At 39.1% G+C, this 27,634-nt stretch overlaps 1 protein-coding gene and 1 non-coding gene across 2 annotated transcripts in view; both read right to left on the bottom strand.

The window, feature by feature from the left end:
* Window positions 1-27,634, bottom strand: part of MRPL48 (mitochondrial ribosomal protein L48) — a 93,433-nt gene that overhangs the window by 11,445 nt on the left and 54,354 nt on the right. Inside the window, exons 4-5 of the mRNA XM_044668119.1 lie at window positions 22,465-22,553; window positions 242-411 (exon numbers count right to left, since the gene is read on the bottom strand). Coding sequence (XP_044524054.1) covers window positions 242-411; window positions 22,465-22,553 — 259 coding nt within the window. The remainder of the gene's footprint in view (window positions 1-241; window positions 412-22,464; window positions 22,554-27,634) is intronic.
* LOC123243312 lies at window positions 3,316-3,422 on the bottom strand. The gene has a single exon (XR_006505861.1). It is a non-coding gene; the product is annotated as a U6 spliceosomal RNA (small nuclear RNA).

The following is a 27,634-nucleotide window of genomic DNA, read 5'->3' as shown; positions in this document are numbered from 1 at the left end:
ATCTTATAAAATATAATACTTGGAGTTACAGGATATTAATTTTAATTTTACAGATATGAGATGAGATAAAAAAAAATCTAACTGATTAAGTATCATTGCCCACCAAAGACTCTCTTGGATTACTGCCTAGGTAGCTCCTATGAAGGGAAATCTGTAGTTTTATGTTCATGTTATCGCAAACTAGCAAGCACAGTACAAAGTGTGGGCCCACCTGACAGAGGGCATCCCACAGAACACCTACCTTTCCTCCACTTTAATGGAGAAGTTATTGCAGAGGTTGTGAACATACTTGGAAAAGTTCTCCACGAGGGTCATGTCATAAGCTGTCAAGTGAACATTTAACACTCCATGACTGTAATCTGTCCCATGGGAAATTGGTTTCATCTCAGTTTTCCCTGGTTTCTTCTTGGGCTTAAGCAAATAACAAGTGAAGAAGAAAATACCTTGGTATCAGATTAAAGTTTATTTGTGACATTTTGGTGCCAAAAAGAAGGAATCCTATGGGATTATGATTCAACAAATATATAGTGTTTTCTGTATGCAAGGCTCTATGCTAGATAACGAGGACACAAAGACTAATACAAACCCTGATCTCAAAGAGGTTATAATCTAATGGAGGGAAGAACAAATGTACAAATGATTATGATATATAGGAAAATGAGATATGTATAGATCAGTTTAGGCAAATGCCATATGATTATATTAAATATATTTATGTAAAAGATATAGATAACTATATTATTGTTATATATCCATAACTGGTATCTATATCTATATAGGATTTCAGAAGAACTGGGTCTTGAAGAAAGAAGGATCTTCAACAGAGCTAATTAAAGGGAGGGAAGATGACTCCACTTTAGGCATGGGGGATGATATGAGCAAAGGCACAAAGACAACAAAGACAGGAGAGGGGATATACAAGCAAAGGCTGACTTGTAGTCCATTTGTCTGAAATTTGCTGCATGTGAAGAAGAGTAGTATGAAATAAGTTCTGTAAGTTTTGAGTCTCAGTAGATTCAATCTCAGAAAACCAAATTAGAATTATAGCCCAAAAGCTAGTAAAGTATACATACCCTTTAGCTCAGTATTACCACTAACAATCCCAGAATCCAAAGAGGTCAAAGGCAGAGGGAAAGGTCCCACCCTCACATACTAAAATAAACACAGCAGCACTTTTTATGGGAACAAAATGAAAACAAGTGAGAAATGGCTGAAAAACTGTAGTATATTAATACATTGTAATATTACTGTCCTGTAAGATTATGACCATGAAGAATTCAGAAAATCTTGAGGAGACCTATATGAATGGATGCAGAGCAAAGTGGGCAAAACCAAGAGAACTCTTTATACAATGACCACAATAATTTAAAGAAAAATGATACTGAAAGGTTTCAGAAAACTGATCCATGCAGTTATCAGTCATGACTTTAAAGCAGTGATTCCCAAAGTGGGCACCACTGCCCCCTGGTGGGTGCTGCAGCAATCCAGTGGGACGGTGATGGTCACAGGTGCATTTGGGGGCAGTGAATAATTGTAAGGGGGTGGTGATAGTATGTGACAGGGTGTGCTAAGTAATATTTTTTTCTGGAAAGGGAGCGGTAGGCCAAAAAAGTTTGGGAACCACTGCTTTAGAGGAATAATGGGGAAGCATGCCTCCTGCTTCCTGGCAAGAATGGTGGGCTACAGATACAGAATGAGATAGGTTTTCAGACATGGTCAATGTATTGATTTGTTTTGTTGGATATCTATGTTATAAAGGAGGATCGTATTGGTGGAAAGTAGTCATTGGGAAGTGATAGTGAAGCATAAAAAAAAAAGAGCATTAGTAAAAAACAAACAAACCCTAAAAAATAACATTTTCCTCTGATTCCTCATGATAGCATGGAAATGACTGAATTCTTAAGGTTATACCAGCAGAGTGTATAAGCTCAGGAAGGTCAGTCAGTCAGTCTGCCAGTCAAGCTTTAAATGTATTATGTTCTAAGTTCTGGGGATAGAAAGGAAGTAAAGAGACAATTCCTGTGACCTCTCAAAGAGCTTAGAATCTAATGGAAAAGACAACAAGCACACAGCTATGTACAAAAATAGAAATGACAGGACTTGGCAAGTGACTGGGGGAGGGGTGTGTGAGGAGATGAGGAGGACATGAGGATATAAGGATGGTGGTACTCTATCTAGAAATGAAGTATGGAAGAATTTAGGGGGAAAGTTGATGAGTTCAGTTTTGGGAATGGTGTGTCTAATAGGCATTTTGAGATGTACAACAGGAAGTACTACCAAGATAGAAAAGCTTTACACATGTTTGTTGTTCAAGGATCACCCTTAGTTAAGTTCAGAGAAACTAAATGATCATCAGAGACTGACCAACAGGAAATGGCCACCACAACTCTGACAGACTATCTCTACTGAGAAGCTGGTATAGTGGAAAACATATTGAGCAAGGACAGGAGACACCTTAGCCCATTCCTCATTCCAGCATTAAGTGTTTAGGTCACTTTGGGCAAGCCACTTCTCTCTATTTCTTAGTTTCATCACCTGTAAAATTAGAAGAGATGGACTAAAGTAGGATTTTTTAAGTGGTGGTCCATTAGCTTAAAAAAAACTTGATAAGTATATTTTGATATAATGGTTTCCTTTGTAATCCTATGTATTTTATTTCATGCATTTAAAAACATAAGAATGAGTCCACTGACTAACAAAAGGACTCATGACACACAAAGAAGTTAAGAATCTCTATATTCAATAATCTCTGATTTCTCTTCCAGAATAATCATTCTTTTTATTTTTTGAAAATTTTTATTTAAATAATTAATTTAGAATATTTTTCCATGGTTACATGATTCATGTTCTTTCCCTCCCCTTCTCCCACCCCTTTCCCACAACCAAACAAGCAATTCTACTGGGTTTTACATGTGTCATTGATCAAGACCTATTTCCATACAGAATAATTATTCTATGATAGGTTATGGTCTTTGCTGATGGGCAGAATGAACTGTTGTTGTTTAATCATCTTCAGTTGTGTACAACTCTTTGTGAACACCCTTTATGAGATTTTCTAGGCAAAGATATTAGAGTGGTTTGCCATTTCCTTTTCTAACTCATTTATAGATGAAGAAACTGAGGCAAACAGAGGTAAGTGATTTGTCCCAGGTCACATAGCTAATAAGTATCTGAGGACAGTTTTGAACTCAGCTTTTCCTGACTCCTAGGCCTGGCACTCTACCCACTCTATCCACTTATCTGCTTAATACTCTAATCCCAAAATCCACAGTGATGAAACTATGGATATTTCAAATGACTTATTTAATTTTTTTTTTAAATATGGAATGCTTCACGAATTTGCGTGTCATCCTTGTGCAGGGGCCATGCTAATCTTCTCTGTATTGTTCCAATTTTAGTATATGTGCTGCCAAAGCGAGCACGACTTATTTAATTTTAAATGAAAACAAAATCAGTTAAAATTAATTCATAAATAAACTTAAGAAAAAAACAACTACACATACAATAATAACTTATTCTTTACAAATTTATAACCTACCTCACAAGAAGGGACCTTAGAAGAGATAGGATTAGGACCCAGAAAGTCAGGGCTAAGAGGAGCCTTACAGCATCTGCCATGAGAAATGAATGGGGCTTATCACTAGTTTGCAGTTTTGGAAACCATACTTAATAAACAATAGTTCACCTTTATCTAAAACTTTATAGTTTATGTCTGTTTTCACTTGATACTCAAGAAAATACTATGAGAGAGAGGGTGTGTAAGTATTACCTTTTTTTTAATACATAAAGAAATTTTGGCTCAGAATAGGAATTGACTTCTCCAAGGTCATCTAGCATTAAATGACCAAGCAGATCAGGACCCCAGCCTCCTGACTCTAGTTCATATCATATCACCTCTCTAAAAGGCATAGGCATTGTCAATGTCTGCAAATTTCTATGTTGGTTGAATCAATACACAGAATTTGCACCGGACTGGCAGTGCTGCAGTCAGAGCTGAGAAGAATGCTAAAGCCCCCAGCCTTCACGAGAGGGTCACTGCTGAGATTTTCCAACAGAGGAGGCACATCTCCAAAGTGTGCCCTACGTGGGCTGGGCAGAAATGTGGCAAAGGCCAGGGAAATGCCACTGGCTTTTTGAGGTGCTACCATCATCAGAGAACAAAGCCAGAAAACAGACTGCAGTCTTGGCCAGGACACCCAATAGTCTCAATGCTGCTGGCAACACTCTGACTAGTTCATGCCAATCTTAGTGGTATGCACCTTAGAATACATTGCTGCGACAGGGGCACAATGCTGTATGATATATTTCTCTAACTTTTGTAGCTTTTAAATTCCTAGCTGAATTCTCTGCATATAGCAATTATTGTTATTATTAATTGTTATTAATTTTATTATTATCTATTATATAATTATGTAATAAATATGTGACATATTATATAAGTATATGATGATACAATAAATTATATAATAATTTTTATTAACAAATTATTATTATTATTATTACTATTAAATGTTTGTTGAATGAAAGGATATAGCTTTCCTGCACTTTGGTGAACAAAGGCATTTGCCACTGCCAATATACATCTCTCCCCTCCTGCCCACAGTATTTATGCATCCTATCTTCTTCCCTCTACCTCCTCTCCTTGATTTTTAAACATTCTGAAGATGGAACACAAATGCCACATCCTCTATGAAACCTCTTCTCATTACCCTAGATGGAAGTCACTTTTCTCCCCACCCAGGTCTCACAAGGTACTTTGGTTTTACCTGTCTGAACCCTTCCCACTGAAGCAGCCATGTAATATACTGTTCTTGTCTACCCTTGTCGCTTATTTTGTAATTATAGCTATTTTGTATGTGCTCATTGCTTCTCAGTTCCTGGTGGCCAGGATCATATAGTCATTCAACAAGCACTTATAAGCATTAAGCTGCCATTTGGAAGAAATATAAGGTTTAGATAAGATACAACAGTGCCTGACTTTATGGAGCTTAATGGTCTAACAGGAGGATAAGACAATAATATGGCTAACTCTAACATGCATTATATGACAAATATATTAGAGGAACAGACAAAGTGCTATGTAACCTCTGAGGCAGAGGATCTTTCCTAGGCTGGGGTGTGGGGAAGGCTTCATGGAGGAAATGCTCATTGATTTTGGCTATAAAGATCACTAAGATTCAGAGCAGAGAAAGGGAGGCATGATACTCTAAACAGAGAGAACTGTGAGAAGAGCACCAGGAGAGAAAAACAAGTTATGCCAAGGGGACAGAGTAATTTATCTGGGCTGGCTCTTTTATGTCAACATTAACTTTATATATCTAAAATCAGAATCCTATTTGACAAAACTGGTAGGGCAGATGAGATTTTAGCTACCCAGAAGGGAAGACAAGGGCAGGAAACAATAATACATGTTCCAGACTTCCTACCTCTGCACCTTTGCTCATTCTGTTTGCTATGCCGGAAATATTTTACATATACTTCAAGGACCTATGAGTTCACCAGTAGAGGTCCTCTTTCCACCAATATTGAGTAGTCCTTGAGTTTAAATAGTCCTCACAGCTGTTAGCCATGGCTACAGCAAAAATGTTTGTTGAATTAAATTAAACCTGTTGTACTAAACGTGCATTTGTCCCACCAACAGGGTCAGGCTCTGCAGATTTGACTATGCTGAATACCCCCAAATAGCCTTCAGGGTAATGTGGAGGTAATGTCATCCTAACTAAATCCTCACTTATCACCCTAGACATTATGCCACTGATGATACACAAGGTCTTCCCTATTGAGAAAGACAATATTGGAGAACACACAGACCCAAAAGAAAATTCATTAGAATAAACATTTTCCTCAGGGCACCTGGTCCACTTGTTCTCCCTTCTACCAACTTGCCTTGTACATCTAATCACCAAGGAATATAGGCCAATTTAGAATCACCAGGCCAGAGCTTCAGGGAGTCTCAAATCAACCAAAACTCCTCTATCCAACTTACCAATGATCTTTTAATTGCCAAACATGATAGTCTTCTCTTAGTTCTCATTCTTCTTGACTTCACAATTAACTACCCTTTCTTCTGGAATATTTTTTCCTCTCTGGGTTTGCCTGGCACTACTCTGTCCTTCCTCTCTTACCTATCCGACAGCTCCTTTTCTCTCTCCTTTGTTAGCACGTGTTCCTCAAGGTTCTGTCCTAGGCTCTCTTCCCTTTCTCTACATTCTCTCTCATGGTAACCTCATCTGCTCCCAAGGGTTTAATTAATGTGCAAAATTCACAGATACAAATTTATATGTGTGTATGTATGTATGTATATATGTATATCTGTGTGCGGATTGCCATTTCACTTCTACATCTCCCACATCCAACCCTCTCACCTCTGACCTTTTCTTTTGTCTCAGATAGCTACCACCTTAGTTCAGGCCCTTCTCACCTCCAGCACTGATTATAACAACAAACTCCTAATTAAACTTCTTGCCTCAAGTCTCTCCCTACTCTAATTTATCTTCCATACAACCTTCCATAATTTTTCCTAAACAAGAAGCTCTGACCATGTCACTACTCTATTCAATTAACTCTACTGGCTCCCTACTGCCTGTAGGATAAACTATAAACTCCTCTGTTTAGCTTTTAAAGCCCTTCACTACCTGGCCCTAACCTATCTTCCCAGGATCACTTGAACATTAACTTTCCCCTTCCACATTTTGTAATCTGGGCAAAATGACCTGCTCTGGGCAGGTCACACATGACTTTGCAGTGGGTATCCTTCATGCCTGGAATGTACTGTCTTCATCTTGGATCCAAAAGGGACACTCTTTCTTCAAGATTCAATTAAATCACCACCTTCTACATGAAGACTTACCAGATCTCTCCCAATTACTAAAGTCTCAAAATTCTTCTCAAAATACTTTGTATTTATTTGCATGTATTATCTTGAGACTTATTCTAAATATACATCTATATTAGCTGTCCTATCTAAGCTCTTTATAAGAAGGAACTATTTTGTTATTTATATTTGCACCTTTAACATCTTATACCAGTTATGGCAAACTTTTTAAAGAGGGGCCCAAAGGAAAGCAAATGCTCATCTGTCATTCTGTTTCTAAGGCAACTCTTTCGAAGTTTCTTTGTATTATATCCAGCTCATTGTATTCGTCAGATTAGGAATAATGTCCCACACTGGATAGAACGTTTCAGGGGGCGCATCTGGCCTACAGGCCGTAGTTTGCCCATCACTGTCTTATACTATTTGATGATGATAGCTAGCTTTTTTAGCACTTGAGCAACTAGGCAGCACAGTGGAAAGACTCATCTTCCTGGGCTCAAATCTGGCTTCAGACACAAGCAAGCTGCATGACCTTGGGAAAATCATTTTACCATATTTGCCTCAGTTTCCTCATCTGTAAAATGAGCTAGAAGAGGAAATGGCAAACCATTACAGTATCTTTGCCAAGAAAACCCCAAATGGGGTGATGGAGAGTTGGATATGACTGAAAACAGCTGAACAAAAACAGCAACAATATATTATACTTACTATGTACCATTGTGCTAAGCACTTTACAATTATCATCACATTAGAAACTCATAACAACACTGGAAAGTAAGTGCTACTATTATCCTCATTTTATACTTGAGGAAACTGAGCCAAACAGAGGTTGAGTGACTTGCCCTGGGTCCTACAGCTATCCTATTTGGCTATAGGATTTATACTGTGCTTTAAGGTATGCAAAGCTCTTTACATGTTATTTCACAAAAATCCTGTAAGGTAGGTGTTATTATGGTCACTATTATATGGATGAAGAATTTGAAGCTGCCAGAAGTTAAGTGATTTGCCCAGGATCACACAACTACTAAGTGTCTGGGATAGGATTTATAATCAGATCTTGATTCCAAGTCCTGCACTCTATCCAGTGTATCACTTAGCACTTAGGCATACAGTGCCTGGGTATGGGATATATTTAATAAATGCTTATCTACTGACATTAAAAACTGTGTTTAATAAATACTGAATGAATGAATAAATGAATAGACTTAAAAGAAGAAGGTTGATGCCATGGGCCACTGTCAACATTTGCTCCCTTCTTGACCTGACTCTCTCATTAAGGATTCAAACATTCCTATTCCTGATGGCTTGGCTAGAAAAAGCCAATGAGGATGCCCTTTGCCCTTGTCTTCCATTTGCCTTTGCTTTCCCTCTCCCTTCCTCCCAGGTCCACCAGACCCCATGGGGGCTAGAGTGGGGAGGTAGGAAGAGCAACATGGCTGCTCATGCCACTTAGATGAATAAGAAGTCAACATCTCTAATCCTTCTGGTATGATGGAAGACCAGTAGGATTTACCACTTGTGCTGTAATTATCTCCTAAAGTCCTTCAGGCTTTACTACTGCCCTGCCACTATGTTCTCCTGTTCCCCAGGCCACATGAACTACAATGCATCTGAAGGACCCCTGAACACAGTGCTTTGTACACAGTTAATACTTAAATGTTTTTTCATTCATACACTCATTTGTTTGTTCATTCATGTCTGAAATCCTCTCCACAGTCTAGACCAGTGATGGGGAACCTTTTGGAACTTTTTAGGGACCCTGTGTCATGCCTTCCCCACTTTGTGGCATGCCCCCCCAACTGTGTGCCCTGCTCCATGACTGCGTGCAGGGGCGTGGCCACTGACTTTCCATTAGGATACCAGTACGTATAATTAGAAGAATACATTGTCATTCCCTTCCTGGAGGTGACAGGGTTCCCAGTGCAATTTCTACACAATGCATGAGTCATATTAAAAAAGAAAAGGGTCAGTGATCCAACCCTTATCAAAGCACTTACACCAGAAGGGGTCTTGACTAAGCCATCCATCCTGAAGGAAATGAACATCAACCCCAAGTGCTGGGCCTGGGGATATTCCATAAAAGTGGAAGGCTGCAGCTAGAACTGGAGTAGATGCAAATTTCCTGGAAGCCTCAGACATTTGGTAGGCCTTTGAGGTACTAAGACCATGGGCTAGGAGCCCCAGGAATTTCTTTACTTTGTGGCTGTTTCTTGCATACCCAATAGTCTAAGGGACCAGCTTTAATTAATGCTAATTGAATTAGGGAATTATCTGCCCAGGTAGCTGGGTGTCCATAGTTCAAAACCCAGGAGAAGACTGCCACCTGTTGGGGGGGGGGGGAATAAAGGGTTTAATGTGAGAGACATAAGTCCATGTATTCTGCCCTTCTAGTTTGACAGTGGTGGGGGTAGATAGGGTGGCTTTATGGGGACCCTCCCATCAAGTTGTTAGTTGGCTAGAGTGATGCCTGATCCCTCCATTTGAGCCTAGGTTTGGCTCCATAGCCCTTTGAAGGATTAGGGAAGATCTGATTAGCATATTCCCTTACAGTTTGGTGAATGGGGCTCAGCCCTAGATTTGCTCAGGGGGTTATTTTAGTTGGGGTCAGTGCAATCAGGAAAGCCTGGACCCAAACAATTCTTTGCTTACAAAAACAGTACTGTTACCTCTTTGATTCACCCAGTAAGGGTCCACAAAGACTAAAAGGACTTTCTACCTTTTGCAGGGTGATAGGTGGGTAGAATCTATTGCCAATTTGAGGGGAGTGGCTATGCCCAGGGCTGAGCACAGTTACTGCAACAGTGGAGAGAGGCTAGAATGTCCCATCCCCTATATTTGGAGGTGGGCTGGCCAAGCCAGGGACCAGTGGGTGCCCATGGAGAGGCCTCAGCATGCCATTTTTGGCATGTGTGCCATAGGTTTGCCAACACAGGTCTAGACATACACCACTGTACCAGCTTTATCCCTAAGATTCTTATGTTTCAGTCAAACTGGACAATATTGTTTTCCATTTAAATCTCATATGGTCCAACTTCCATGTTCTTATTCATGCTGTTCCTTTCAGCTAGAACCAATATAAATCAACAAACATTTATTTAGTTTCAGTGATTCTGCAAAGCACTCAAGAACACAATGAAAATTGAAAACAATCCCTCAAGGAGGTTATGGTCTCAATGGAACATACTTCATTCTTTCTACCCACTCCTGGCCTCTTTTTTTAAAATAATTTTTTTTTCATATCAGTATTCTCTCCCTTATCCCTCTCCTACCCTAGTCCTACAACTGAGAAGACAAGATATCTGTTACAAACTTATAGAGTCAAACAAAATAAATTCTCTTATTGGCCATGCCAAAAAAGAAATTTGCTCTGCAGAGTCCTTCAGTTTTCTATCTGGAGGTGGGCAGTATGCTTCAGCTGGAGTCCTCTGGAGTCTGGCTGGTCACTGTGTTGATCAGAGCTCCTAAGCTTTTCAGAGTTGTTTGTCTTTACAATATTGCTGTTACTGTATAAATTATTCTTCTGGTTCTGTTCACTTCACACTACATGAGTTCTGCTATTCATTAACTCTATGACCAATGTGTCCCTTCCACACTTCTGAGCCTCAGTTCCCTCATCTGAAAAATGAAGGTATTGAAAGAAATGGTATCTGGTCTCTTTTGCCCTAAACCTTTAACTTCTGATCTTACAATAATCAACCATGGATTGATTTTTTTCCTGCTTTAGATTTAGTTTTACAGATATTGGACATGGAGACAAAATGGTTCCCAACTGGTCTGCTGAAATGTACAATAATACAGTAATCATACCCAAAACAATAATAATACATGTAAAATTACACTTCAGGATATAAACAGCTATGAGGAATATAAAGATTGTATAATTAAGGTTTGGGAGATTATAACTCAGTGTTGCAACCTATGCAGAGCTCCCCAGACAGGACAAGGAGGAGGCAAAAAAACAAGGACAAATGTGCTGTTCTCTGTGATATCACAGGGCACCAGGTTGAATTAAGTAACAGTATTTCACAGACTCATAAAATGTTAGTTCTAGAAGCAGCCTCAAAGATCACCTACTCTACCTACCACATAATGATAAAATAAGGAAAAAGGCTCAGAGAGTGTAAGTACTTTGCCCAAAGCCATATAGCAAGAAGAGAAATGAGACTTGAACTTAGTTCTAATTAACTGCTAGCCCATCTGCCCTCAACAGCTTGTCATTGATAAGCACTAGTCATTATGATGGTAAAAATAGAGCTGAAATGCAAAAAAAAAAAGATGTTGTCTCTGCCCTTAAAAACAATCTATTTTAGGAAATCGTATATTCAGAATCCCTAGCTAGAAAGCACTTCAGAGAATGTCTATTCTACCTTCTCCCATAGGCTATAAATTCCATCAATAGCTGCCCTCTTCTGGTCCCTGTAAAGTGGAGGAAGGGACAGGAAGTGATATAAAAAGAGACTATAAAAGGTGATGAACTTCCTGTGCAAGAGGTCTTTGTCCTGAATTTTCAGGTTGGAGGATCTTGGCCTGGGACTGAGGCTTGGAGCTACTTCTTAGACATGGGACTCTGGATCTTGGACTGCTTCTGGTAAGGCTGCTCCTGGATCTCTTCCCTTGGACTTCAGCTTGGGTGAATGAGAAGCTGACCTCCCTTTCCTGGCTTCTGGAGAGATTAGTTCCATAGAGGCCTCCTGTTCTTGGAGGAGGCCAGGTGGGTTGAACCTTTGCTTAATTCACCACCAAGTTCTTGCCCTATGTGGGATGAGGCAAAAACCTGAGCAACATTTAGGGTGATAAGTTAGACTTTTTACTCTAACCTCTTTTATACCTCTTTGTAAATAAAGTTACTGAAAGTCAAAATGGATGCCTGGTCTAACCCCCTCTGGAGACAAGTGGTAGCTATCCCCCTTCTCCTCAGCCCCTTAGCCCTGGGTGATGTTATAAATGAACTACGGTAGCTTTCAGAATCAGGCAAGGGGTTTATTTAAACAACTGGGGTAAACTGAGGGAAGCTGTTGCTAGTGGTGAATGGCCAGTGCTGGCAGAGGGCCTCAGAAGGTAGGGTCAGGCTGAGGGAACTGGCCCCTCAGCCAGGGATAAATTCCACTGCCCTGACGTAGAGTGGTCTACTAGCTTGACAAAAGAGGGTAATGATTTGGTTTAGGGGTGTCCTGGCTAGGCTAACATAACTAATTCCTTCCCACGTTCCACAACCCACCAATCCCACCTCCCAGGGCCCCAAGGGGAAGTCCAGGGGGTAGCTGGATGTCTGGGTGAGGTCAAGAAAATCAGAACCCCCAGGTTGGTTCTCCAGGGATATTTATAGTCCTAGCTCCAACAGTCAGGTCTTGAGTCAGGGACTTGCTGGGTCAAAGTTCCATTCCCCTAACTGCCAGGATTGCCTAGGGTTTTTTGCATTTGCAAAAAAACCCAAGATTTTGCAAGTGCAAGAGATCTTGCATCAATCCTGCATTACACAGGTCCTGCCTACTCTGGCTTTACTTTCTTCCTACTGTCTTGATCCTATGGTTGACCATTTTTATCTGCTGCCTTTGAATCTCTCCTTACCCCTTATCCTACTATGATCACTTACACTTAGCTAAACCCCCAACTCTGGTTTACTTCCAGCACTCTGCTTCTCTTCTCCTATCTTTATACTGCTAGAGAAAATCACAAACTGACTTGAAAAATCTTTCCTTGGCCTGTCTTATATCTCTTCTTTCTAGTGAAATGTCCGGAAAGTGTTATCTACATTCACTTCCATATCCTAATCTGTTTACTCCAGTAATCCAATTCCATTCACACCACTGGACTGAAATATATTCTCAATCAAATGCAATGCCTTTTTCTCTTTTTTTTTTTTTTTTAAATAAAGGTAGGGAACTAAGAGTGTAGAACAATGGCTATACTACTGGACTTAGTTGATGTGTGTTTACATTTGATAAACTGCTTTATTTTCTTCCTACTCTTTATTTACTATTTGGTACAAAAAACTAAAACTATCTCAGGAGACAGGAGATCGGAGGGTAAGTTTGGAGGTGACTGTAATATAGAAACAAAAGATGTCAATATAATTTTTTTAATAGAAGGAAAACTATACTCTTCAATGTTATCAATAACCTCCAAAGGTTTTTTTCTTTGTCTACTTTCTACTTGACTTCTGTAGCATTTGACATTGCAGATAAATGGGTCACTTCTCTGGATACTATCTCTTCTCCACTTGACTTTATAACTCTGCTTTCTCTTGGTTCCTCCACCTGGGTAAGGTGACCATTCCTTCTCAGCCTGCTTTGCTAGCTCATCATCCGTCTCCCACATATTAGGCGTGGTTATCCCTGAGGTTCCTCTCAGCTCCCCTGTGTTATTATCATTTTTGTAGAACACACACACATTCTTGTGATTTCATTGGTGCAGTGAATTTCCATTGTGGAAATATACTTCACAAATGCAGATGAACTGAAAAAGTCAAACCTATATATCCAGCCCCTGTTTTCTTTCCTGAACTAGTCTCACTGATTTCTTTTTTTACATACTAGTACAATTTTATTTGTTAGCTTCTTTTTTTTTGTTTTGAACTGTTCCTGTAGTGTGAATAAGTTTATTTTTATTGATTTTATTTTTATATACTAACTTCATCTTTTAACATATTCTTCCCCACTCTCCTTAATAAACTATCCCAATAACTTCTTTCTATACATCGTCTAAATTAGTGGTATCAAACTCAAATAGAAACAGAAATTGGACTAGTATATGGCTTAGAAAACCACAAATTAACATTATTTGGGTGGTATTTTTATTTTGTTAAACATTTCTCAGTTACATTTTTGTAAATCTTTACCTTCTGTCTTAGAATCAATACAAATTATCTGTTACAAGGCAGAAGAGTTGAGAGCAAGGTAACAGGGGTTTAGTGACTTGCCCAGGGTCACAAAGCTAGAAAGTATCCAAGGCCACATTTGGATCCAGGACCTCACATCTCTAGGCCTGGCTCTCTATCTACTGAGCCACCCTGCTGTTCCTGTCAATTACATCTTGATCTGGTTCCTAGGAAGTTTTTCCAGCTGCTTCCTCCTCTCCTCCCAGTGAGTCTTAACCGTCTCTAGATGGTTTTCTAGTACTTTAAATTCTACATGTCCAAAATGAAACTTCTTATCTTTTCATCTACAAATCACCCCTCCTCCAACCTTATTTCTGTTCAAGACAACACCATCACACCAAGTCACAACATAGAAGTGATTCTTGATTTTTAGTGTTTTCTTACCTACTTTCCCCACCATATTAAATCATTTTCTCTGTCTTATCAATTCTATTTCCACACAGGATTTCTTACACTTAATTTCTTTTTCTCCATTTATACGACCACTCTCCTGGTCCAGATCTCTTGCAAAAGCCTTCTAACTGGTTTACCACTCTCCTGGTCCAGATCTCTTGCAAGAGCCTTCTAACTGGTTCCCCTACTTTCAGTCTTTCCCTTCTCAAATCCATACTCCATAGAGCTATCAAAGTAATATTCTTAAAGTAGATAGGTAATGTAGATATGACCACTTTACTCCCCAATCAAAAGTATTTGGTGGATCTCTATTGCCTTTGTATGAAATACAAACTCCTCACCAGGCATTTAAAGCCTTTTATAATCTCAATTCCACCTACTTTTCCAGATTTATTTCCCATTACTCACTCCTTTGTGAATTCTAGATTCTAGCTAAGTTGGCTTACTTACAAGCAGCTGTTTCCCAAATCTGACATTTCATCTCTCCTTTATGTACCTTTCTACTCTCAGTTCCACAAATCTGGAATATAATAATTTTCATCTCTGAGAATCCCATTTCCTGACAGCCCAGCTGCTACCTCCTACAGAAAGCCTTTCCTGTTGCCACAAATTGTTAGTGTTTTTTCCCTTCTTGGATTATATGGTATTCATCTGCAAACATATTTTATCTCTCTAACAGAATATGAGCTCCTAGTAGGGATAAAAACATTTGTATTACTTGTCTCATGGTTATATGGAAAACTCTTTGTAAGTCTTAAAATGTTAGAGAAATGTGAATCATTCCTCAATAATATTAGTAATAACTGCTTATAACTTTATTTATAAGTATATAAATATTATCAATATTTATGATTTCTAATTAAATTGAATGAGATTATTTCAAAACAACTGTCATTTTATCTCTATTATGTATTCTAAGATTCTTTCCAGCTTTCCAATATAAATTTATCATAAAATATGAATGAATATGAAAAATCATTTTTTTAAACCCTTACCTTCTGTCTTAGAATTGATACTAAAATTGGTTGCAAGTTGGAAGAGGTGTAAGGGCTAGGCAATGGGGATTCAGTGACCTGCCCAAGCATACATAGCTAGGAAGTGTCTGAGGCCAAATTTGAACCAATGTCCTCGCTCTCTATTCACTAAGCCATCCAGCTGCCCTTGAAAAATAATTTCTTATTTAATAGTGGGAAACCAATGAATCAATAAAAATTAAGTGCCTATTATAAGATTATTATAATAAATATTAAATGCCTATTATATGCTAGACACTATGCTAAACTCTGAGAATATGAGGCAAAAGACAGTCTCTACCCTCAAAAATCTAATGAGGGAAGATAAACAAACAAACAAGCTATTAGTGGATAAATAGGAAATAATTAAGCTAGAATTAAGAGGGGTTGAGAAAGGCTTTTTTTAAAAGATGGGATTTCATTTAGAACTTAAAGAAATCCAGGGAAGCCAGTAGATAGAGGTGAGAAGGAAAAGCATTCCAGATATGAGAGACAACCAGGAAAATACCTGGAAATGAAAAATAAAATGTCTTGTATGTGTAATAGCCAGAAAGTCAGTGTCACTAGATCAAAGAGTATGTGGAGAGGGGAAGCCTAAATGCCATACAAAGTAACCTGTATTTAATCCTGGAGATAATAGGGAACCACTGTAGTTTAAGGAATAAAGTGGTAACATGATCAGAGCTATACTTGAGGAGAATCACTTTGTTTGGAGTGGGGAAAGATTTGTGGCAGGTAGACCCACCAGCAGGCTATTGCCATATTCTAGGCATGATATGATGAGGAACTGCACAGGGTAGGGAGTGGGAGGCGGCAGAGTATCAGAAGAGAGAACTGGGTATAATTGGAAGGATGTTGAAAAGCTGAGATCAGTAAGCCTTGACAACAGATTGACTATGGTGGGAAGATTGGAGAGGTGTCTGAGAGAGAATGAGGAGTTAAGATTAACTCCTAGGTCTCAAGCCTAAGAGTCACAATTTATGAGATTCAGTTTTCTCATCTGTAATATGGCAATAGTAATCTCTGTAGAACTTACTTAATAAGGTTGTTAACAAGGCTCAAATGAGATAATACATGTAAATATAAATACTTTCTAAGTCTTAATGTGATATGTAAAATCACCTATTCTTATTCTTATTCTCATGTCTCCTTCTTGCTTGTAAACCTTCAGTATTCCCCAGTGCCTCTGAGATGGATAATATCTAAACTTCTCAGGCTGGCATTCAAGGCATGACTGGACCTCAACAGAGATTTCTAGCCAATTTTCATTATTGGACTTCACAAACCTAATGTTCTAGCTGAAGTGTACTCATTAATCCCTTACCTTGGGCTCTGCTGCCCCTGTTCCTTTGATCATTCAGTTGCCTTCACTCAGAATGACCTTCCCTTTCAAGTTCTCCTTCCTGATTCCTACCTCATCCTGCCCTATTTATTCCTACTCCTTTCTACCCTGGAGATGAGGTATCCTTCCAGGTCAAGCTAAAGGGCTACCTTTTCCTGATTTTCTAGCTGAAAGTAATCTTTCCTCCATCTGAACCCATTGTAACACTTTGTTCATACTTGTACTTTCACAACCTAAAATGAATCATAGATATATGTGTGTCTATGTCTTATTTCCAAAGCCCTAGCTGTCCCCACCCCAACCCGCATTAGAAAGATTATACCCTACTGGTATGCGTTAGAAAGATGCCAGCAGGCCTGTGGCTGCCAGAGCTAACACAGGAGACAGTAGAGCAAACAAAAAGTGTCATAAATGGCAGAACCTTTCTGTGTGTCAACACTAAAAATCAAGTGGCTGAAATCTCCAAGGGGTATGGTTGGTATGTACACTTGGTGCCACGGGAACATTCATAAAGAGAAAGAATGGCTTCTGCTGGGATTGGAAATCACATGTTTTTTATTCTTAGGCAGGAACAAAAAGAGACCATAGCTGGGGGCAGCTGAGGGGCTCAGTGGATTGAAAGCCAGATCTAGAGACGGGAGGTCCTAGGTTCAAATCTGGCCTCAAACACTTCCCAGCTGTGTGACCCTGGGCAAGTCACTTGACCCCCATTGCCTACCCTTACCACTCTTCTGCCTTGGAGCCAATACTGTGTATTGGCTCCAAGACAGAAGGTAAGGGTTTAAAAAAAAAAAAGAAAGAGGCCATAGCTAAGGCACAGGATAATAGGAGCTATCGCTAAATCTATGTTCTCACTGTCACATTTTCTATTCTGATAATAATTAGGCTCCTGAGAAAATCGATTGCAAATTTTTGCTTTGAGGTAAAATTATAGATGAGGTAAGGAGTACATGGTGTGTTTTCAATTTCTGAAGGACAGTTGTGTGGTGGAGGGACAAGCCTTGATTCTCTTGACCCCAAGAGTAGAACTTAAAACAACTAGGGGGAAGCAAAGGGCAGAAGGGAAGCAAGGAAGGGACAACCACGCTTACAGATTTGGGAGAGGTTTAGCATGAGGAGCAGGGAAGGGGGATTAAGAAAAAATTTATGTAGAAAAGGTGATACTTAAGCTGGGCTGTAAAGGAAGCTAAGGAATCTAACAGGCAGAGAGCAGGCCTACATGCCTGGTATGTGGCCTTGCTAGAATGGAAACAGAATGTGCAGGTTTAAGATACAGTGGTCACTTCTTTTTAAGAGTATCTCCTTCTCTCTTGATTAAGATTAAGTGCCTTGTACTGGGTCCCTCATTTCTCCTGGGAGATGGAACAGTTGGGAGTACTATGACTCTTTACTACTGCTATGTGGGATGTACTACGTAGAAGATTGTTCTTCTAGTGGGCAAAGAAGTAACTCCATCTGTCTCTCCTTTTTCCCATTCCTCTTTCTCCCTCTTCCTTCTGCACCCCTCTAAGAAAGTGTGAATGTCTTTGTTTTGAGACACAACAATAAGGCAACTGTTGAATGTTGAGTATTTTAAAGAAATAAATCCATTGCTGTTGGTTCTTAAAAAATAAAATGGCAATTCAATTGTCTCATGATCTTATAATGCACTAATATAAATGAAATAATACAGATGTGGAAGTCCCTATACTGTAACACAGGTCTAAGCTACCTGGAGTGACTGTTGAGAACTTCCCCTCCTATGATTATCCTTTATGTGGGGCGTGTGTATACTACTCAGTCTCTGGCATGGCTTGTTCTCTTTAACTTGCTCTCACATTAGCAGGCCTAGGTTTTCAGAGAAGGGCCACTACCACAAGGTTACACTGAAACTCTCAGGTTCCTAGGGTACCCCTGTCAATAGGAAATATGCTACCCCTACCTGCAATGATGCATTTCAGCTTATACTTATTATGGTAATGACACTTTTAGATCTTAAAACATAATCATTTAATGTAGCAATAAGGCAAGAGAAATGCTAATAATATAAAATGTACTCATATCTATTAATTGCATGAATCATAAAACTACATCACAATCTATGCATGAACTCGAGTCATATTTTCTTATTAATGCACTTAATACCTATGGGAGTGAGTGGACACATACTTATAGGACCTTGGCACAGAAGCACATGAAGGAGGAAAACTGTTATACTTGGGGGAATCAAAACTCTGGATTGCAAGCTTTGATGTCATTGGTATATTCATGAATCCTGGCGTCACACTAAATACTGCTCTGCTAACTGCTCTGGTCCTCAGCAATATCCAACTAGACAAACTCTCCTCTGTTATCTCCTTAAACTCAAGCTCTTTCAACTTAAAATCCCCCTTCCAGGTTATTTAGAACGTTTTATTTCTTAATCTGAATGGTAGGTCTCTTTGAGTCAAAGAATTATAAGACTCCTCAGTTTGGCTCTATAGGCCAGACTAACCACCTCTTCACCATGATGCTGCATTGTGCAATCAGATAGATGCAAAATAACTCAAGATCCTAGGCCAGGCAAAGGAGCCTAGCCAGCTTTTTTTAAACAGCAGCAGTACCTGTCTTTCCTGTTTCTGTTTTTCTCTTTCAAACCAGAGGTAAAAGAAAAGGGAAATATTTTTCTAGGAGGCTTTACCTCCCTTAAGCTCTAGGTGGTGATGAAGGGCATTAGCTGGAACTGCAGTCTTCCTGATGCCAATCAAGAGCTAGAAGCCAAAAATTTCTTGTCAACTCATAACTCTTGCTGCTGGTATCTTCAAACAGCTCCAACTGCTCTTGGTCCCATAGTGTTCTTCAATTGTTCTTCAAAGTGCCTAAGCTTCCTATCACCTATACATTTTAATAGTTTAAATCAGACTCTCCTGGCTCTTAGCAAATCACCTTCTACTCAAAAGTAAAACACCAAACTCACCAAATTTCCTCTAAAGTTTACAAATTTCCTTGAAGTTTTATAGATGTGACTTTGTAAATGTATTGCTTTTCTTTCTTGTGTTGTCCTTTTATTTTTTTCTTTGAAAACTGCTATCATGTAAGTTGTAAACTGCTGTCAACAACTGACTCATATTTGCAACAAAAGAGTCATTCTTGATTCTTCAGTTTCTCTCATCCTACAGACCAATTAGTTGTCAAGTCTTCCCCTCCATCTCAATATCTCTCCCCCAAAAGTATGAGAAGTCTGTATAGTCTCATGTCAAGATTACACCAAATAGGCAAGAGAGATGTAAATCATTGTCATAATTTCAAAAAGGAATTCTATGTGTCATATTATTGTGGTCTATTTTCACTATATAGGAATAACTTCTGATAGATTTGTATGTCTATACTGTAAGGATGGGATTTGTGCAAGGGGGATGGGTCAAAAGGAGCCAGAAGAAGGCAGTTGGTGACAGTTACTGACAGTTGAGACCAGAGAGAATTCTGGGAAATTCTCTGGAGGAGGAAGGAGAGGAGAGGTCTTTGGGCAGAGGACTGGGAGGAAAGAGGAGGAAGACATCTCAGCTCAGATCCAGTCCTGAGGGCTTCCTGAGGATCTTCTACTGGAAATTGAAACCCTGATTCCCTGATCAAAGCCATTCCATCGCATCTCATCCATCAAGACTTCAACCGTAGAGTTAGCTAAGTTTTTGGACTCCATTTTGGGAGCAATTTCTTGGTCTCTTTCTCCCATTAACCAACCTTGCTGAGAAACCCTTTCTGGCCTAACTTACAATATAAGAAAAGGATAGAAATAGAAATAGCAACAGAGGGAGAAGAGGACACCCCAAAATCCCTCTGCCCATCACCCCTTTCCCCAATCTGATTCATGAATAATAAAAGCCATTCATCAGTCAGATAGCGTTCCAGAGTGCCTGAGAGATAACGAGGGAGAAAGGAACCACAGTTTAGTCTGGCTGCCTCCATCTTGAAGCTGGGACCACCTGCTGTGAATTTAACTGATGGGGGGAGGTTTGTGTAAACCCCGTCCTTATTCAGAATCAGTTTGGGGTACCACATACCTCATCTTATAGAGAAGCCTCTCCCCCAACTCCTGTGGGATGGTACGACCATCCAGGTCACCCAGTTTCAGGGTGACACTCCCTTAAAGTCTTCCAGTGTATATTTGGCCCCAGGGGAGAGCTGGAAGAGAGACTCGTCTTACAGACTCTCTATCTCCCCTCTATCATAATATTGGTTACAGGCTCTTTATTATTAAAATATATACAATGTATAAATGAGCTAAGAATTTCCCCAATGATCTGTCTGAAAGATCCCCATTAAATATCTATCTCTCAAGGAAAATCTTATTTAGCGGCATTTAGAGCATACCAAGTGCTCTACTAACCATTGCCAAAAAAGGTTTTAAAGTAGAAAAAGTCTTAATCCTTAATATATATGAGGTTCTGACATATTAACAGTTTTGGGTGAGAAAATGCAGATATGAAGTTTATTAAATATTCTCTCTTTCAGTCTCTGTAACAGATTGGTGGGAAAATATGGGTAGTACTAAAAATACATGTGCTCTTAAGTTCATAACATATAACTGATGGATAAAAAGGGGCAATCTTATTAACCTAGGTAATGTTTTCTTGTATCCCTGAATGCTGTTTACAGTAATTAGGGATGGCAGGTGCTGAAAAAAACAGGCCTTATGCTAGTCTGAGTAGACTCAGGATTAAGACTGTGGTACCACAGTCCTACTTGTCTAATAGTAGAGGGAGAAACCAAGGAAGTGTTAATAGCCTTAGAACCCCCAAGGTCAGAGAAAAGTCTTTCCTGAACCTAATATCTTAAGTCAAAATCTAGTGTGCCCAGCTCACATGTGTATAGCGTATACACTCTCAGGAGATAAATAATCCACAAAAGGGTATGGTACAAGTTTCAAAAGATTTATTTTTAGCAGAGCTCTAAAGACCCAAATAATCTCATGTGTTAATAGTATATATTACTAAGGAAGTCAAGGGGGATGGAAAAAGGCTAGCATGGAAATGAGTAGGAAGTCTTGAAAGGGAAGTTTGTATGTATAAAGATAAGCAAAGAAAGTCAGAGCTTATGCTGAAGCCTCAACTGTGGAACAGTAGCCACCGATTAGATTATAAATAGGGAAAATTATATATGCCATCGCACATCAACCTTTCCTTAAATTTCATTGAAAAAATTGAGGCTATTCTCCTAGAATTCCCTCTTCTTCATCTCAAATCACCAAGATATCTTGATATTATCTCTTCCTTCCCTCCTATATCACATAGTAAAGTGGACCCTTTCCTTGCCAGGGCAAACTTCTCTACATGTACAAGTGATCCCATTCCATCTCATCTCCTGAATATTGTCCCTTCCAAATCCAGACTCTCTCTCCCTGACTACTGGTTGCTTCCCTACTATCTATAATCTCAAAATACTTTCACTTGACCCATCACCTCCTGCTAACTATTGTCCTATATCACTCTCCCTTTTAGTGGCTAAACTCTTTGAAAAGGCTACCTTCGATAAGTGCCTCTACTTCCTTTTCTCTCACTTTCTTCTTAACTCTGCTATATGGTTTCTGACTTTGTCATTTAACTGAAACTGCTTTCTCCAAAGTTACCAATGATCTTTTTTTTAAAACCCCTACCTTCTGTCTTAAAATCGATACTAAGTATTGGTTCTAAGGTAGAAGAGTGGGAAAGATAACTAGGGTTGTGACTTCCCCAAGGTCACAAAGCTAGGAAGTATCTGAGGCCAGATTTGAATCCAGGACCTCCCCTCTCCCGTGATCACCAGAAAAAATGTTAAGTATAATTTATATGAAAATCAGAGAACATTTAAGCCAGAAGAGACCTTATATCAGAATGTCAAAATGGGGTAGGAAGGGATGAGAAGGGATTTTATAAATCATTTTAGAAATAAGGACATTGAGGAACAGTGAGGAAGTAACTTGTTCAAAGTCAAACTTGATCCATCCAGCTCAAATACTTCCAATTCCATGTATTTCTGATTCTTGACTCGCTGCCAACAAGTGTGTCAGCCTGGGAAGAACATGGCTTACCTCAGGTGCAATGATCAGGTGCTTGTACCTGCCGATGCCATGGGTGGGCTGGGACTTATAGGGCCGTCTGCTGCTCAGTAAAATGCTGCCTTCAAGAGAAAAAAGAAGTCAGAGCAGTTTCTGGGCTCCTTTATGGAGAGGTAGGCCTTAGAGTCATATAGCCAGAATCTCTCTGAAGTGGAAGAGACCACAGATCATCTAGTCCAACAACTTTATATAGAAAGAAAAGGACAACCAGAGAACTATATTTAAGATCATACAATTTAATGGCAGAGCCAGGATTAAGAATTTAGGGTTTCTGACTTTTATCTCATTATTTTTTCTGGTAAATTGCTTACCAGAGTCAGGAAAGTTGCTTGGCATTCCTTGTGCCCTGGTCAGGATTCTGCTCTGCCCCTTACCAGCTGTAAGAGCTTAGATCAGTGATGGGAAAACTACAGCCCACAGGCCAGATGCAGCCCCCTGAAATGTTCTATCCAGCCCTGTGCAACATTATTCCTAATCTGACGAATATGATGAGTAGGATACAGTACAATGAAACTTCCAAAGAGTTGCCTTAGAAACTGACTGACAGATGAGCATTTCCTTTCCTTTGGCCCCTCTTTAAAAAGTTTGCCCATCACTGGTTTAGACAGTTCATTGTTCTCCATTTCACTCATTTGTTAAACAGTGCCTGGGGGTAAACCATTCTACCTATGGGCTACTTTCCTTACATGTACAATGAGAGGACTAACAAGATCACTGTGGTCTCTTCCAGCCTTAGTGGGGACCTATCTGTCACTTCACAAGAAATACTCCTCTACTACAACTGATTTCTGTCTGTTAATGGATCCTTTGTACATACCACTGATCAATAACACTCACAGAGCTACCCTACTTAGCAAAGCATCTTCTATTCCATTTAGAGGCCAAACAAGCAATGATCCAGCTTCCTTACTCATGCACAATGCAACTGATGGATGGTTTTGCAAGGGTGGTTACAATACCCAAGAGCCAACTCACCTCTTCCCTACAGTTCAACCATTTCTGAATCCTTTTTTCTTTCCCACTGTCAGTGAGAGAGAATTTAGAATATGAAAGATTGCTTTCTGTAGGGATTTCTGAGGTAGAAAATATAAAATTTAGCTTCAAAATTACATTTGACTTAGACTAAATTTAAAAGTATCCAGATTTCCTGAGAACAACCAAGGGTTAATGGATAAAGGCTAAAACCCAGCTCAGAAGATTTCAGTGAATGTTAGCCCTTTAGGGAAGTCATAAAAGTTGGGCAAACAAACAAAAAAACAAAATGGAGGACCAAAGCAAAAAGCCACTGGCAAAATTGCTGAGCTATAAGCAAAAGCAAGAGACAGTCAGTCAATAAATATTTAAGTGCCTACCATGTGTCAGGCACTATGTTAAATGCTGAAGACACAAAAAGAGGCAAAAGACAGTCTCTGCTCTCAAAAAGTTTACAATCTAAGCAGAGAAACAGAGGCTGAGAAATGATAATGCTAAATTGGAACAGTAGAGAAAACAAAAAAGGAATGAAGCAAGGAAAACAGGAAGAACCACAGATGAGCTAGAATAGAAAATGTTGGACATAATTTGGCAAGGTTACTCAAGTAAATGTTTTCTGAATTGCATTTCTTGAGTTAGGCTTATCATCAAGAATTTCAGTTTGCTAATTGGGACACTAATGCATTACTAGTAGAGTTGTGAATTGACCCAACCATTCAGAAAAGCAATTTGAAATTATCCTCACAGGGCTTTAAGAGAATGCATGTCCTTTGATCCAGCAATACCACTACTAGGTTTGTATCCCAAAGAGATTACATAAATGGGGAAGACTGAAAATAAGTATTGTTTTATTAGTTTAAAGATAAGAAGCAGAGACGCTGGCTTGAGGAAGAATTGGAGTTTCAAATAGAGCTGAGAGAGAGTGTTAATTTCAACTGTTGGCAATTGTAACCTTTATTCTAAGACAGTTTCATGCTCTGGGTGTGGCATTCCAGGAGGGGGCGTCTGCCAGTCTACAGAGCGACACACACGCTTTTTATCTCTCAGGGCTAGAGAAGGTAACATTTTTGCCTCTCTCTATCTCTGTCTGAGTGAAAGATTTGTAGGAGTAGAGTGTTTTCTTTTCCAATTTGGGAAACACTATTCATTTTTCTGTTACTGTTATAGATTGGTTAAATTCTGAAAAGACCAAACAAAAACTGGTCTTTGGTTTGGACTCTGAGTCTGTTAAGGGTCAGAGTCTTGTGGTGACTCAACCAGCTAGCCTTAGTTATCTTTATAACTTAAAGACGAAGTTAAGAGTTATAGTGGTTAGGTTTATTTAGAATATTTAGAATAGGTTTATTTAGAACTTCATTTACCACTGAAAATACTTTTGATATCATCTATCAAAAGTACCTGGGAACAATTTGAACCTTTATTTTCTAGTTCTTTATCCTTTATTTGTGTGCTTGCCTATATTATTTTTACAGTTTGTATCCCAAAGAGATTTTAAAAATGGGGAGGACCTGTTTGTACAAAAAATATTTATAGCTGTGCTTTTTGTGGTAGCAAAAATTTGGAAAATGAGGGTATTAGGATTAATTAAGGCTAATATGACCATTTAGAGTAATTGGAATCTTAGTAGCTAAGGACAGGGTAAAGAATAGTGGGTAAGGTTTCTTTAAGGCCAGATAGAATCTTGGGAAGGAGGCCTGTTGGAATTTGGGTAGCCTGAGTGAGTTGGTTTCTCAACTGCAGACCTGCACAGCAGGGGGTCTCCTGGAGGTTTTTTTTTTTTTTTTCCCCTAGGAGAAGGCTGGTGTTTCTTTTCCCTGGAACACTGAAAAAAAAAAAAGTGGTAGGTGAAGAAGAACAGGTTAGAGTTTCTGGAGTAAGTTTGTGGGGGAAATCAATAGAAAAGAGAAAGAAGGAGTCTGTTTTTCCTTTGTGTGGCTGCTGAGAGGGCCAAGCCATTTTGTGGCCTGCTTAAGGCGAAAAGCCTAGCTAGGCCCTGAAGGGCTAGCAGTGGGCAGAGAGAGAGAGAGTGAATAAATCAAATTGATTTAAAGCTGAAAGAGATCTAAGAAGACTGAAAGAGACTGTGTTTTTCCTCTGTGTGGCTGGAGACAGAGGCAGCCATTTTTGAGGTCTGTTTAGACCCAGAAGCCTGATCTGGTCTGAAGAGTGGCAGTTGGCAGATTTAGAGATATACATAGACAGTAACTTGTTTATAATTAAGAGGATTAGTAAAATAGCATAGGTTATTTAGTATAGACCCTGGGAATTAGCACAGATTAAGGAACAATAAGAAACTTGAGCATGAAGCAAGTTCTCTCAAACTAGAAGGAAGTGTGTAAAAGTTTAGACCCCCTCTTAGATTTAGGGAATCAATCCTAATCCTCAACCTTTGCTACCTTTCCTTACTTTTCCTCAAATCTTTTCCAATACTTATTAAATAGAGGTTTTTTTTATATCTGTCTCCAGCAATTATGCATTGCACAGGTCCAAACAGTTACACTTAACATTCCTATATTAACATTCCTGGTTGTTCCTAGTTGCAACATTCTTGGTGATAGATTACAATTAACAAGGGGATGTCCCTCTATTGGGGAATTGCTGAACAAATTGTGGTGTATGATGGTGATGGAATCCTCTTGTGGTATAAGGATCATGAACTGCTTGATTTCTATAAGAACTGAAAAGACCTCCATGAACTGATGCGGAGTGAAATGAGCAGAACCAGGAGAACATTGTACACAGTAACTGAAACATTATGGGATAGTCAAAAGTAATCGACTTTGCTATTAATAGCAATACAATGATCCTGGACAATTATGAGGGACTGATGAGAAAGAATGCAATCCATATCTAGAGAAAACTGTGGAAGTAGAATAGAAAACATATGATTTATCACTTGTTTATATGGGTTTATGATTTGGGGTTTTGGTTTTAAAAGATTATTCTATTACAAAAAATGAGTAATATAGAAATAGGTTTTGAGTGATAATACATGTAAAACCCAGTGGAATTGCTTGTCAACTCTGGGAGTGGGGAGTGTTGTAGAGAAATATAAGTCCTAATAGGACGGAAGAGCTGAATCAGGTAGGGAAGAATCAGGTAACCATGGGAAAATTTTTTTTAAATTAAATTTAAAAAAAAAATAAAAAAAGAATTTCAGTTTGTTGTTCACAAGAAGTGTCAAGAGTACCTACTATATATCTTTTTTCCCCTCTAAAGGGTCAAGCTCATTAAGAACAAGTAAATCTAGCACTAAAAATGTGCTACTGTGGATAACTCATACTTTGCTTATTAATACTACTGATTCTCTAGCCCACTCACCATAGAAACTGGTCCAAACCATGCCTTTTTCCAGCAAGCCTTCAGGAGGATCCTATATTTAATAACTCACTAGAGGTCCTCGATTTGCCTTGGGGCCCTTCTTTTAACCTTCTCTTCATCTCTCTATGCCTTGACAGGACCCCCTATAATCTTCTCCTTTATACAGTACAACCTCTAATGGAGAGGTAGCCTTTCTCTACCAAGTCCAATCCTCTTCTTGATCCCAACACCTCCTCCCTCTCATCTTCTCCAGCAAATTTTCTTTTACCATCATCTTCCTTTCTAACATATAATCTCTCACATCTGAATACAAACATGGTTCTTCCCTGCTGTCTATAAAGATATTTGAGTCTCTATATTAAGAAATCTTCATTAGATCCTATCTGATTGCAGTTGTCTGATATCATTCCTCCCTTTCTCAGCCAAACACCTTGAAAAAGCCATCTTCATTCATTGCCTACATTTCTCTTCCTCTTAGACTTCTCTGTTCTCCTTGCAATTTACCTTTATACCAGTGGTGTCAAATTAAAATAGAAATGGATCCCAGCAAGCCATGTATTAACTTGGAAACTTACAAATTAACAATCTCAATTGTATTATATTTTTAATTATTTTGTAAAACATTTCACAATTAAATTTTTTTTCAAACATTTATTAATATTCATTTTTAACATGGTTACATGATTTATGCTCCTCCTTTCCCCTTCACCCCCTGCACTCCCCCCACCCATGGCCGACGCACATTTCCACTAGTTTTGTCATGTGTCCTTGATCAAGACCAATTTCCAAATTGTTGGTAGTTGCATTGGTGTGGTAGTTTCGAGTCCACACCCTCAATCATGTCCACCCC

Source organism: Gracilinanus agilis, chromosome 3 (assembly GCF_016433145.1).
Source record: "Gracilinanus agilis isolate LMUSP501 chromosome 3, AgileGrace, whole genome shotgun sequence".
NCBI lineage: Eukaryota > Metazoa > Chordata > Mammalia > Didelphimorphia > Didelphidae > Gracilinanus > Gracilinanus agilis.
Note: the sequence above shows the minus strand (reverse complement) of the source record. Positions and strands in the feature narration are given on the sequence as shown.